General features: G+C 38.2%; 1 protein-coding gene across 1 annotated transcript in view; it reads left to right on the forward strand.

Moving 5' to 3' along the window:
• The first annotated feature begins 54 nt into the window (after positions 1-54).
• The window catches only part of LOC122832576 (calpain-5-like), a 32,956-nt gene continuing 18,737 nt past the window's right edge, over positions 55-14,273 (forward strand). The window contains exons 1-2 of the mRNA XM_044119463.1: positions 55-260; positions 4,152-4,312. Of these exons, the coding sequence (XP_043975398.1) occupies positions 4,157-4,312 (156 nt within the window). The 5' untranslated portion in view covers positions 55-260; positions 4,152-4,156. The remainder of the gene's footprint in view (positions 261-4,151; positions 4,313-14,273) is intronic.

A 14,273-nucleotide genomic window follows, 5' to 3' on the forward strand; every position in this document is an offset into this window, starting at 1 on the left:
GAGTCCGTCTTCAACGTGCGGACCTTGAATGCATCACCTGTTATGACTCGAGCCAAGGCGGGCGGGAGGCGGGCTGCTGCCGCTCCTGTTGGTGCGTTTGTGCTCCTCCTGTCCAAGCTGGGTTTTATTTTGAGGGTCGTAAAGTAACTCTACTCCCGCACAAAACATTTTCTTCACTGAACCGACCTGTAGGAGAAAGAAACTAAGTTCTCTCGGAGGAGAAAACTACTTAGTTTGACATCCGGTGGAGCGAAAAACAGGTAAAGTTTAAGCTCGACGTTACATCTGGAAATCTCTTCGCAGACCCACCGCTGCGTTAATTCAAACCGTTATTGTCACTTTTTAAAAGGTAACTACATCTGATTAACCGCTCAAACGTGTTTAATAACAAATATTGTTAGAAATGTAACTCGATTTTATTCACAAATGATCTTAAAGAGGCGCTTGATTAATAAAGCATTATTCATTTACATTTTGAGTTTTATTTCCGTCTCCTCCTACATGACTTCTCACTTCAGCCAAGCAAGCCCCTTTAAAGTAAAACTGAAGTCAGTTTTGGATGATTGTCTGCCATGGAAATCCTTTATTTATATATTTTGATGAATTTGATTTCCGTACAACCTCGAATAAATGTGGTTGTGACCGGAAATGCAGGTTTAATGTTGAAAAAACGATTTTATTCAAACAATTTGACTTTTTTGGACAAAAAGAAATATTCAGGGTGGTATAAAAATGAACAAGAAGGAAAAAATGTACATTTTCCTATCCTAATTGATTCAAAATTCTTGAAAACCTAGAGAAATAATACTTTTATCAGCTTTTATAGTAGTTGAACTGATTTGTAGAGATTCATAAACCTCTGCTGATGCTTTTACCCCTTGCAACAAATAAATGAAATACCTTTCTGTTATTTCAACATCTACTTCTGGTTGTTGTTATTCATCTGTCATGGTGTCTTCATGAAACCACACCCATCATTTGCTCCTGTTGTTGCTCCATTGTTGAACCAACTGCAGGGTGTTTTTGTTGATGTTGGTAAGAGAGAACAGCCCTAAGCTGGTGACTTTATGTTTACCTTTACATATTGAAAATGCATGAAATGTGAATGTGGATGCACTTTTTAATGCGAAACAGAAACACAGATAAAACCGTTGTGTCAATCTGATGAGTCATTTTCCTGTCACGCTTGTTGTCATGTGGAAAAGTTTTCTGCTTTTTTATTTTTATTACTTTTTAATCTATTTTTTGCTCTCCTGTTAGAGCCCAATATTTTAAAATAACTAGGCTTTACTTATTTTGAATATTTTATTATTTACTCATATGCAGCTCCCTCTATTAATACTTCTCTAATTGCATCTGTTATAATGATTCCAGTTATACATTTCAGTAAATAGAGATTAAACTCTGTTTTACATAAGACTGTAATTAAGCTTTTCTACCAAAGAAGGCAGTGAAATTGCTTTAGTAGCAAGTGATGCTGAAATTTCTTTCAGGAAAAGCATTTTTTTTTACAGAGTGCATCTCTAAAATGATCTTAAAGGGTTTATTTGTCTGCTGCAGTTAAACCCAATTTTCCCAGTGGGGCTTTTTCTTGGACATTTTCATGGTATTCTTCAGTTTTTTTCTTTCATTAAATCAATCCAAGAGTCAGAAGTTGTGTTACATGTTTTACAAATAAAAGCCAGATTGTTTAATTTCTTGGCTAGTTTAAAAATGTAGAATTAATCCAATCCAAAAGCAAACACAAAATGAGTACATGGCATCTTTTTTTTTAAACAATTAAAAAAAACACAAACAACAAAATAACCCCAAAAAACATGATAGAACTGACTTTTCATGCAGACCTGTGAAGACACTATTGCAATAATCAATGCGACTATAGATGAACTCATGTAGAGTTTCACTAGACCTTGTTGGGACTTTAGTCATTTAATACCAGAAATGCACTTCAGGTGACAAAAGGCTGACTTTGTAACTGCTTTTATGTTTATTTGAACGTTCAGGTAATAAACATTACCTGTTTATTTAAAGGTAATGATGCTGGGTAGTGTCCAGCATAATTACTCGCATATCCATTTATCCATCTGTTCATCCATCTATCTATCCATTCATCCTTTCAGCCTTTCTCTGTTTCATTCACCATCATCTCCCGTCTGTAGCCTGTAAGTGACACTGAAATAAATTGTGACTGAGTTTGCGGAGAATGTTACTTATTCATGTATTACTTTACAGGTCTGTTTAAACTAATCTGAAACTCTACAGCATATCCTGAATAAACAGATTTTCTAGACTAACAGATTTTGGGTTTTGGTCGCTTGAAAACAAAATCTTCTTAAATTGATGTTTCATCTATGTATTATTTTTCACTGAGTATTTGAGCTCTCAAAACAAGCGTGTTTCCATCAAACTAATGTTTCACTGTCTGGTCTGCAGTATAGAAAACTGTAGTGCTGTTTGTAAACTCTTTTGGTTTTTCACCCATTTCCTGTACAAAGGAAGCAGCTTTTAATGCATGTTGAGGTTTTTCTAATAAGCTTTTAAATGTCCTAAGAGATGTTACGGAAACTGAGGAAACCACATTCACTTTCTGGATGTTTGAAGGGAAAAGACTTTTCATTTGTCATCCAGTCGTATGATATGTTGCAGTCAGACTTTAGAACTGGCCATGGTTGCATCAATGATGCCGTCTAATCCGTATTTTGAATAAAAAGAATACTCTGTTACTGTTTGTCGACTTGCCCATAACATTCTGTTTCGCTGAACCAAGGTTTCTCAAAAAAAAAAAAAAGTCTGGCTTGTTTTAAAATCTAAATCTTGGGTTGTTTTCAGTTTGTGCAAGTTGAAGGTTGCCTTCATCTATCCTGGGCTACTGGTGTTCCTCAGGGGTCCAGTTTAGGACCAACTCACTTTCAAATCTAACTCGTGCTGTTTGTATCTCCCACATCCATCTAAACGCTGATGATGCCATGCTGTACTCTTCTATTTCACTTTTTAAGTGTATGCTGTGCTTTTGGTCAGTATGAATGTGGTTGTGCATTTCTTCTTCTGTTTCTTGCTGTACAATGTTTTGATTTTTACTGAACAGGTCCTTGTTGAAAATAAGAATTTGTTCTCAATCAACCTACCTGGTAAAATAAAGGTTAAAGGGGACGTAAGTGTAAAATTCATATTTCACACGTTTTTGTTTTCTCATTTGGGTTTCTGCTGCTTCTAAAAACAGTAGAAAACCACCCAGCCTATTTTTGCCAATACCTAGGCCAGTTGCAATAAGCACTAAATAAACTAAATGCATGATAAATTAAAACGAGCCCAATAACTTCCATTTGCATGATTTATTGTTTTTCTTTTTCTACCAAAAACTGGACGACTAAAGTCTTCAGTCTGGTGTTTTGGTCTCAACTAAACCTTTTTTTGAAGGACAGTTTTGTTTACAGAGACTTCATAATTAAACTTATTTGTTTCTGTTATTTAGTTTATTTATTTTGGATATTTAAAATGTCTTCCAGTTCCAGTGTTAAATGTTAGTTAGAATTTAATTTATTTTTTTATCTTAGAGCATATGTTCGTCCTTTGTTGCGCCATTATCTTTTTATTACTTGAAATATAGTGGTATTTAAATAACATTTCAAATTATACTGTTGTTTAAAACAACAATACTGTAATTTATCACTACAACTTCTTGAACAATTTATTGTCCAGCAAAATTTGTTATCATGTCAGGCCAAGCAGTAAATTAAGATTTTTTTGGTGTCTGAAAAATGACCTCCTTCAAAAACCGAAATCAGCAGGGACTGCCCGTTACCTAGCAACCCCAGCAAAGCTCAGCCTGTCACCTAGCAACCCAAGGAAAGCTCAGTCTGTTACCTAGCAACCCAAGCAGAGCTCCAGCACGTTTGCTTCCCATGAAAGTGTTTTTTTTTAAGTAATTGTCATGTATAAACTAGTTTAGGGGTTTGTCCTCGATGTTAGTCCGTAACCACACATCATGTGAGTATAAACCGAAGCTGCCCGCTTTCCTGGAGTTGTCTAAATAATTCCCCATGACCTGCGTTCTTCCCACCCAAACACAGAAGTCTCTTTATCAGGATAAAAATGTTGGAGCTGGCGTTGTCGGAGGCCCCGTCTCAGACCTTGGGTTTCATTGTGTGCAGGGGGGATGGTGGCTCCGTACGAAGGCCAGTCTTTTGCTGCTCTGAGGAGGCGGTGCAGACAGAATGGGACCCTGTTTGAAGACCCTCTGTTCCCGCCATCCGACCAGTCTCTCTTCTACCAGGGAAATCGCATTGGACACATTACCTGGAAAAGACCCAAGGTAAGGAAATGAGAAACAAGGACATCCCTGGGAAGGGTTTCTACATAAAAAACAAACAAACAAACAAACGCTTGCTATCTCAACGTTTGAACAGTTACGGATATTAATCTGAGAAATCCTTTGAAATAAGACGTAGAGAGAAAGTAGGCTGAAAAAGGGGGGTGGTGATCGTGAATTAAGAGTGAATGTAAACAGAGGAGACATTGAATCGGCTGAACATGGAGAAGAATTTAAGGAATTTCTTTTATACTTCCTGAAATCCAAACTGCTACCAGTAGAAGTCCTTCTTTGTAGTTGTTTGTCTTTTGCTCCACTCAACTCATTGAGATATTTATCTGTAACATAAACATTATGCATAATGGAATTTAAAACAGTAAATAGACACTGTTGTATATAATCTTTTTAACTAAGGGGATGAGAGATGAGAAGGCTGCCTGAAATCACACTGATCCAAAACTGTCTCTTCAACTTATTTATCGCTTTAAAAGACACAAACATGCCCATAAATGACATGTGACATAAATTTGGCGCATTTTTATCCACAGAGGGGATCAAAACTAAAGAAATGCGAAACACTCTCAACAAACCATGAAAACTATAAACACCGAAGCTCTTTAATGTTATCAGAGTTTAATATGTTTAAGTTGCTCCAGGATCTCTGAGTGATGTTTTGCATTTCTGATGATTATTTGTTTCCAGGTGTGCAGCTGCAGTTCATGCTGCTGAAATGGGAATCTGCAGATTAGATTATTGCTCAATAATTTCCATAAATAGATTAATCTTATCTCTCCTGCTCAGTACTATCTTCACAATAAAAACACACTCCTCTTTAAATCGCCTCCAAAGGCAGCAGAGGAGATGATGTTTATAGTTTAATGTAAAGTGCAGCTTTCTGTGTCTTCCTCCATTATAATCTGCTCTCCTTTGCATGGATTCAATGTTTAATTAATAGATATAAATTTAAAATTTTACCAGTAACTTTGTCCAGCTTCTTTGTTCTCCGTGTAAAAACACGTCCTGCTGGATGAAATGTGCACAGTTCAATGCTTTCACTGTCAATCATTAATAATCAGAGTAAATAAATAATTAAACTGGTGGCAAAGTGCACTAGGAAATCAACATTATTGATTCTTTTAAAGGGTGATGAGGTAGGGGAAATGTTTTTATTGCTGCTTGCTTAACAGGAACTTTTCCTGAAGTGTTGAGTGAAGGAGTGTAAAAATGCCACTGATGGGTATTTTTCCTATATACCTAAATAAAAGAACTACAGACACGTAATATGAATTTTATGAAAAAGCTTTAGCAAAAGGAGAAGTCTCCGAAACAGCTTCTCCAAGCTGCTTACAAAGAGAGTTCTGATTTCCTTTTACGCGAGCTCCTGTTTTATTGTCAAAGAAAAACAGTCAAAACAGTCAAAGGCAGAGGTCGAAAAGAACAGAGGTTGTAAACGTGTAGCCTAATCAACATGTAACCTAATCAACTAGAAAACTACTCAACTGCTCACATGAAGATAAACAGACATCCTGACCTCCACGTCAGAAAATACACATAAGGAAAGAGAACACTTTAATTAGACTGAATTTCACCTAAAGTAAAAACAAAATGATAATTCCGAAAATTCTCTAACATTCCCCCCTTTTTATCATTTTACGACATGTATAAACGTTATGCAAAAGCATAGAAAAGAAAAAAAGAAAAAGAAAAAAACCAATAAATGCAAGATTTTTTTTTTTTTTTTTTTCTAACCTAAACAGAAAATACAATGAATAAATGAAATATAAAGTAATAAATGAAAAATAAAAGAAACAGCAAAAATCAAATGCAGTTTTTCTTTCATCCAAAACACCACTTGTTTTCACATTTTCGGTGTAGGAGTCATTCAGCAAATGAAATCATCTGTTTATTGATTACAGAAATTCATCATTTTTCAGAAAATCGTCTGAAACTTGGAACAAGTCATCTTCAGTCGACTCATAAGATGCCTTTGTCAGTTGATAATTGATAACAGTTGTGTCAATTGTTTTGGACACCATTTTACGTAGGCAAGGAAAAATGCAACCCGTAAAAAGACAGAACAAAACTAACACAACTAGAACAGGCGTCATGAGTTTTAACAGCAAGGTCCACCATGGTCCAGAAGTAAGCCATGAAAACAAATCGAAAGAGGGTGAACCGCTTGTTCCACTCTCCACATACTGTTTTAAATCTTCCAGCTCGTATAGAGCATCAGAAATAGTTACTCCAGTTCCTGTTTTAGTCAGGCACATAAGTACAGCACGTTGGGCCAATGATTTTACAGACCCCTCCTTGAGGGGCAGTGAGGAAGTCCAGGACAACACGATTTTGCATAACCATGTTTCTCAGTTCAGCCAGTTCTTTCATGGTGCCATTGGCCAGCTGGTATGTGATGTTGATTAGTCGCAGTAATCCGTACCTGTTTATCTCAACGTGGTCGCGAATCTCTCCTAGACCAACCCACGGAAAAAGGCTTTGCATGAATTTTTCTCCACCGTTCCAAATCCGGAATTCCCATGGAACTCCAGTATGTGTTGTGAGGCCTCCCCATTTTTTGACCTCTGACGTAACTGTTCGTTTGGAGCGGGTGTGTAGATCATTCTGTGCTTTCCTGATGAATGCAATCGGGTTGATCAAAGGAACCACAGCACACAGTCCTCCCCAATTTTTCGGCAAGAACATGTATGCTTCATTTCCACATATGAAGTACCAGTCTGCCAACATTCGGGAGCCATAATCTCCTGGCACTATGGCGCTACACAGTGTTGTCTCCTGTTTCCTCTTTGTCTTATGCGTGATGTTGAAACTCCTCTCCTGAAGCAAGTTGTCACAGTCTGGGTTGTCCTTCCAGACTTTGCAGCGTGGAGTCGTCTCTTGACCCCTGCATGCTGTGCAGGTGATGAAATCCTGTGTCGGTTCGCAGTAGGTGTAAACTCTGTTACACAAATTCCAGGGCACCGTCCCTAGAACAACATGTCCATTATTATAAACACAGTTCCCTAGAGATCCTGGTTTAGCTCCTGCTAACGAAATGATCTCTGGTATTTTCCATACAGTTTGTTGAGATGACGAAAAAGGAAGTACATCATCTGCAAGTGAACAATTTAAAGATTGAAAGAGGCTTTGCACAGCCTCTCCCATCCGGAGGTCAACTGAATAGTCCTCCTCACGTGGTCTGTCTCCTCTTAGGGGTGGGATACGCCGTGGTCTGGTGCTTAGAACGTAGAGACACATCTGTTTGTCGTCAGTAATGTTACCTGGTCGTAGACCTGAGTTATGTATGGAAACCGCATCTGCGCACACACGTAGCAGTTCACAGCATGTCCCTCATAAGCGGTTCTATTCATCAGCTTCCACCACAGATTCGTACTGTAGTCATGCGGATGAAGCTCAGGCTCGTTTCCTTCTCCAAACATCAAACATACAGCAGTCACAATACAGTAGAAAATCCATCTGGCATATGGAGTTTCCATTGCTGCTCAGAATACAGGGATGTCAGGACCCCCAGCCTAGCAGAGTGAGGATCTGTTGAATTCTTCTGCTGACCTTGAGACGAACTGTCCTAAACGACAGAACCCCTTTGTAAATCAGACTTCCCCGTCACTCTGATTTAGGGGTCTAACACTCTCTGTACCTTACAGTGACTGAGATGAATCCATGTGGGTCTTTCAGCAATCTTTACAGCTGTTGGTGTGGTCATCAGCACCTGGGCAGTCCTTCCCACCGTGGACTCGCCCAGTTCTTTCGTTTGATGACCTTTATGTAGACCCAATCACCTTGCTCGATTGGAGTGGCCTCCTGTACAGGAAGAGAATCAGAAGGCAGTAAACTTGCACTGGACACAAAATCCATATGCATAGTTTGAAATGGATAAGATGGTTTCGGGAACCTGCCTCGTTTTGGCCTTATGTTTCCCTGAGAATTATATTTCACACAAACTGGACATGCAGTACAAAAAATTTTTTAAGTATGAATTTAAACCATATGTTGTGAAATGCTGTTGTATTATAGTTTCCATCCCCCCTGTTGACACATGGCAGCGCCCGTGTGTCACAATTGCTGCCGCTTTAAATAAAGATTTAGGAAGGACTGGTTTCTTATTGACTTCAAAAATGTTCTCATCATTAATTTTCGCACCCTTAGTTATCCACATCCTTTTTTCAACTTTCGGTGCGTTATCCTGCATGTCTTTTATCACTGCTTTGTCTATCATTTGTTGTTCTCCTTCAGTCTGTGCTGAGAAAGTTCAGAATATGTTCATGTGTCACTCAAATGCATGAACTTGAGCTGTGCCCGTAGCAACTTCACAAAGTGATTGTTTCCAGACGTCACAGCTGGGGCTGTAGCTCCAGCCATCTTCACTTTCTTTGTAATCAGTGGCTTCAGAAGCCATTTTGGTTCTGTTACCCACATCTGCCCATGTAATATTATGTGGTTTAAAAAGCGAGATGTGTGGGTTTGCAGGCAACTTATACAGCTCTGTTTGACTTGTCGGAAGGAGCACAGTCACAGCTGCATAAGACCGACGGTCTGTGAATATTTCAGTCACAGCAAGTGTCACAGGATTTGTTTCTAAAAACTTTTGCACATAATCATCCTGTGGATCATTTAGGATGTTCATTGTTACATGCAACTGATTGTAGTTCATTTCTGTTTCAGGTAAGTCCAGTTGTCCTCGAGCTTCTCTGAGAAGCTTTCCTGGAACATGAGGATTGTCAACTGGCTTTAGATCATATGAACAGTAGATTTTTTCATCTTTTTGAACTGTATACAGATCAGAATGTTTTAGTCTGACAGCTCTCATGCCATCTTGTACAGGGACTACTGCTATCCCTAATTTTGTCATTAGGTCTCTACCTAACAGATTTATTGGACATTGAAACGACATCACAACAGAAGCTTTTACTTTAATTCCTGTTTCAGGATCTTTAAAAGATGTATTTTTTGACATATGTTCTCTATGTATTTGTCCATTGGCAGATTTCACCCAAATGGACTCATTTGTAGGGTTTATCCCTTCTATTTTAGTTTTTAGAACTGTTTTACATGCACCAGTGTCGCATAGAAATTCAACTTTTTCCCCACAAACAATCAGTGTAATGTAGGGTTTTTCTTTTAATGCATTTAACATATCCCAAGCTGCACATATATCCACCATTTCATCAATTTTATCTGGTGGTATGTTTTGTTTGGGTGTGGCAGAGTCTAGTCATGTTGAAGAGTTAGGCTTTTGTTTTTTCTCCCATCTGCCACCCCTTCGATGATTTATTTTGTTTTCTGGGCAATGTCTTGCCCAGTGGCCAGGATGGCCACAATGCCAACATCCATCTGGATGTTGTAGTTTTTGTGGGGTATAACTTCGGAGTGGTTTCTCATAGTGACCTCCTCTGCCGCTATTTCTGCCTCTTGAGGAGCCACGGAACAAGACAGAGGTATCTACTTCTCCAAAATCCTCCAGATGAAAAACATCTGATCCTGTTTTTGGTTTTTTTACTACTTTTTCTGCATGACGTGCCCACGTCATCAGCTGTGGGACTGAGGCAACATCATATTCAACCAAGTGTTTTTTAATCCAGCCCTCAATTTCAGGGCGGAAACTAGACATTAAAGCGTTTTTTAATTGTTGTTGATATACGCTTTCTGGTCCTTCATCATAAGTGATCCCACTGTGAACTTTGAACTCCTTCTCAAATCGTAGACGAAAGTCGTCCACATCTTCTCCAGTTTTTTGTTTAATTCCTGACAGATGACTATAATTTGCCCTTTTACGAAAATTTGTTCTAACTCTCTCACACAACGGATCCCATTGTGCTTTAAAATCATCAGAGAGAGCGGGGTTCGCTCCTGGAGGGTATGGGATTGGAATTAAAATATTATTATTAATTACTTTCCCTGTATAACTTCCCCTCACTTTTGCCCAATCCTTTCCTAATGAGGACATGGCTGCTTCTCCTGCTTCCACTCCATTTAATCTATATGAATGGATTAATCCGTCATGTCTTCTATCCATTTATCGGGATCTTCTGATACAGGAGTTATTCCTTCTACCGCCTTTCTGGCCTCTTTCAAGGTCCAGGGTCTGAAAACATAAATGTGTGGCGGCTGGCCATCTCTAGGATTTGGGTTTGGGACCTGGATCATTGGATATTGTTCCGTCCCTTCAAGGCTGTACGAAACTTTTGGCTTCCTGTTCTGCCTCAGGTTATATGAATGTCCCTGATCGCTGGGACCTGCACCTTCCTCCTCATATAACGGTGGTGGGGAGACAGGCAGGGGTGGGTAAAGTTTAGTTGGAGTATGAACTGACAGTGGATCTGTAGTTAGATCAGCTGGTGGGGATTTTGCAGGAATGAGAGTTGGAGAAACTGAGGGCAGTGTGGCTCGCACGCAAGGGAGGGGCCTGCACTGCAGCTAATATGGGCTCATTATCTTCTGGTTTTACAAACAAAGTATTTGTCGAGCTGTTGATACTGAGACAGAAGCAGACAGAGCTGCTGCAGCGGTCGGGGAGGAGCAGTCGGCCGTACCTGCTCTCTGTCCCTTGAAGTATTCCGTCTGGTTAACACCATTTCATTTTCTTCTGACCTTACAAATAAGTTATTTGATTCTACAAGCTTTTTATCTTTAACCTTTTTAATTTGTTCTTTACGGTCTATGGCTGCTTTTAACCATAGTTTAGCACATCTTAGTTCATCCTCCTTTTTAGCCTTTTTCATCCCCTTTTTTCTTGCTACACTACTCTCCAAAATTCCAACAATTGTTTGCCATTTCTCAATTTTCAGCTTCCCATCTATTTTATATTTCTTTTTCCATTTTTTTATGTATACAATGCTACCAGGAAATCTGGACAGCATGTATTTCTCATCTCCGTTGAGACCCTCAGCGAGTGAGGAATTACAAGAATTTTTGTTTCCCATTATTTAAATCACTTGCAATTTTAGCTTGAAAATTTTTGGTATTTTGTGCTTCCTCAGAGAAAGTGCTGTAAATCAGCGCTCAGTGCCTCCTGAAAAACAGGCTTCTACTTGGAGCCTAGCTTCCAAGCGGTTTTTCACTTTGGATCCTAATTCCGAAGGCAGAGAGTTTTACTCCCAGAGAGAGAAACACCATTCACTCCTTCATACACACACATCAACAAAGCAGCAGACAAAAACACCAATATCAACACAGCAATAACAAAACAGTATTACAAACTTCCTATCTACGCGAGGACTTACTCTTAAGGAATGTCCTGTAAATAAGAAGGCTCTAAAAGCCGTACCTTTTGCCTTTAGTTGAAACTAAGTCAACTGGGACTCTAACCCTTCTTTAGTCAAAATGATATTTGACAAGGACTCAAACCTTTCTTTAGTCAAGCTGGTATTTGACAAGGACTCAAACCTTTATTTAGTCAAAATGATATTTGACAAGGACTCAAACCTTCATTTAGTCAAACTAAAAGTTGACAAGGACTCAAACCTTCATTTAGTCAAAATGATATTTGACAAGGACTCAAACCTTCATTTAGTCAAACTAAAATTTGACAAGGACTCAAACCTGTATAACTTCTTTTGCTTTAAAATTCACCTACGTTTCTGTAGTTGTCTGGTTGTCCAGTCGGATCTCGCCTCCGCCGCTTGACAGACAAAGTCGGACATGCGTCGCTGGCCCAGCGAAGAATTTGCTTCCTGGGTCCTTCTTTCCAGGTCCAGTTGACTTCTGGCCGTGCACGGATTCAGCGCGTCTTCCTCTGCCTGGCAGCGGGGGAGGAGAGATCCCGGTTTCGGCACCAAAAAATGATGGGTATTTTTCCTATATACCTAAATAAAAGAACTACAGACACGTAATATGAATTTTATGAAAAAGCTTTAGCAAAAGGAGAAGTCTCCGAAACAGCTTCTCCAAGCTGCTTACAAAGAGAGTTCTGATTTCCTTTTACGCGAGCTCCTGTTTTATTGTCAAAGAAAAACAGTCAAAACAGTCAAAGGGGCAGAGGTCGTAAAAAGAACAGAGGTTGTAAACGTGTAGCCTAATCAACATGTAACCTAATCAACTAGAAAACTACTCAACTGCTCACATGAAGATAAACAGACATCCTGACCTCCACGTCAGAAAATACACATAAGGAAAGAGAACACTTTAATTAGACTGAATTTCACCTAAAGTAAAAACAAAATGATAATTCCGAAAATTCTCTAACAGCCACTCAGAACTTTAATTATTATTTGAAGCAACATTTACAGTTTGGTTAGAAAATTCCTGAAATGTGCTAACTAAAGAAAACCATTTTATTTCAATAAAATATTACACAGTGAGTCTATGACTGCAAATACCAATTATTTTAGTTATCAAATATTCTGATGAATAATCGGATAAAAGAAAACAAAACCTGTTTACACAACATTAGAAATACATAAATGATTAAATTCCTTTTTTAAATAAGAAAAAAAAAAACATTTTAACGCCTAAAATGCCACAACATTTTAGTCTCACTAAAGGAATCGACTGTTCCTTTAGTGAGACTTGATTATTAGGAACAAAGAATGTTTCTGCAGCTAAAAAAATAAAGTGAAAAGCTCAGCACTTTCTAAACGCTCAACTTGACCCAACATCAGCAGTGCAGTGCTAATATATTGATTATCTATTTGACTCATAATTGCATAGCAAACGGGGCTTGACAGGAGATTTTCTTTGCAGAATTTGAACCAGGTGACGATTAAAAATGTCACTAAAGGAAATTCTAGCAAAAAAAAGTTATTCTTATTATTTTAAATGGAAAATGCACATTTTTATACAGTTTTGGCTGAATTACTGCTCTGAATGTATTATTCTTTCAGCAAAAGGCCTTATTCTGAGTCAGATTGTTCCAGTTGACGATTAATCGATTACTAAACATACTTAGCGATTATTTCAATAATCAATTAATCTTGATTAATCCGATTCATCATTTCAGTGTTTTTGCTTTGAGCACATCATCGGGTGACGTTGGAAACGCAGAACTCCCTTTCAGCCGTCAGACATCCAGCTGAACCAGTCTGAAAAAAAAACAACCTTCTGCCTCGACTTGTTTCATTTAGACAGGAAGGGAAGGAAAACCTACAAACAATCTGTCTTCTCAGATAAAGACAAATCTGTCGATAAATAAATAGTAAAAATGTGGAAGTTATTATCTGTTCTTTCTTATTGAAGTGTTTTCTAACAGCTTTTCCCCATTTTAACCTGAATGAAGGTGTGGCTCGTTCCCACCAGGTGACGACATTTTTCTGGTTCTGAACTTTCTTTGAATCTCAAACTCTTCCAGGAACCTGAAGTTTGAACCATAAACTCTTTAAGATACATTTTAGCTTGGTCATCTGAACTATTTTTTTTTTTACATTTCTGACCATGAACTTAAACGTTCTCTGCTGTTTCAGATGATCTAAGTGACATACTGGTGCCTGTTCCCACAGAGTTGGTGGTTTTGCTGGGTGTGTGCCAGTGGTTTATCCCAGCTCTCTTATTTAGCTGCTCTTTAGGTTCCCTGCCTCTGTGTACCTTTGGCTTTTTTCTTATTTGAACGTCATATTTACTCTTTACTTATCTCTTAATGATTGACTGCGCACTCTGGGTAACACCCTCATTCATTCTGCCCTCCATCAGTAGCAGGCTTAGATAAATAAAAGTTAAATAAAAAGAAAAAATGGCTGAGTTGGGTCAGTTATTCGCTTTAAATTAACTTAAAGAACAATTTCTTAGCTGCATACCAAAAGAACAGGCTAAATGCTACTTGCATTTACACAGAGGTAAATTATACACAAGTAAGAGTAACACTACTTCAACATATTTTTACTCAAGTAAAAGTAAAAAGTCCCAAAAAATTGAGAAACTGATCAAATTATCAGTAATTTAATATTTAAAAATTACAAAATCAAATGAACCAAAATATAAAGTTAAGAGAAAATGTTGGTATTTTACGGACAAAAATTAT

This window comes from Gambusia affinis, linkage group LG06 (genome assembly GCF_019740435.1).
Source record: "Gambusia affinis linkage group LG06, SWU_Gaff_1.0, whole genome shotgun sequence".
NCBI lineage: Eukaryota > Metazoa > Chordata > Actinopteri > Cyprinodontiformes > Poeciliidae > Gambusia > Gambusia affinis.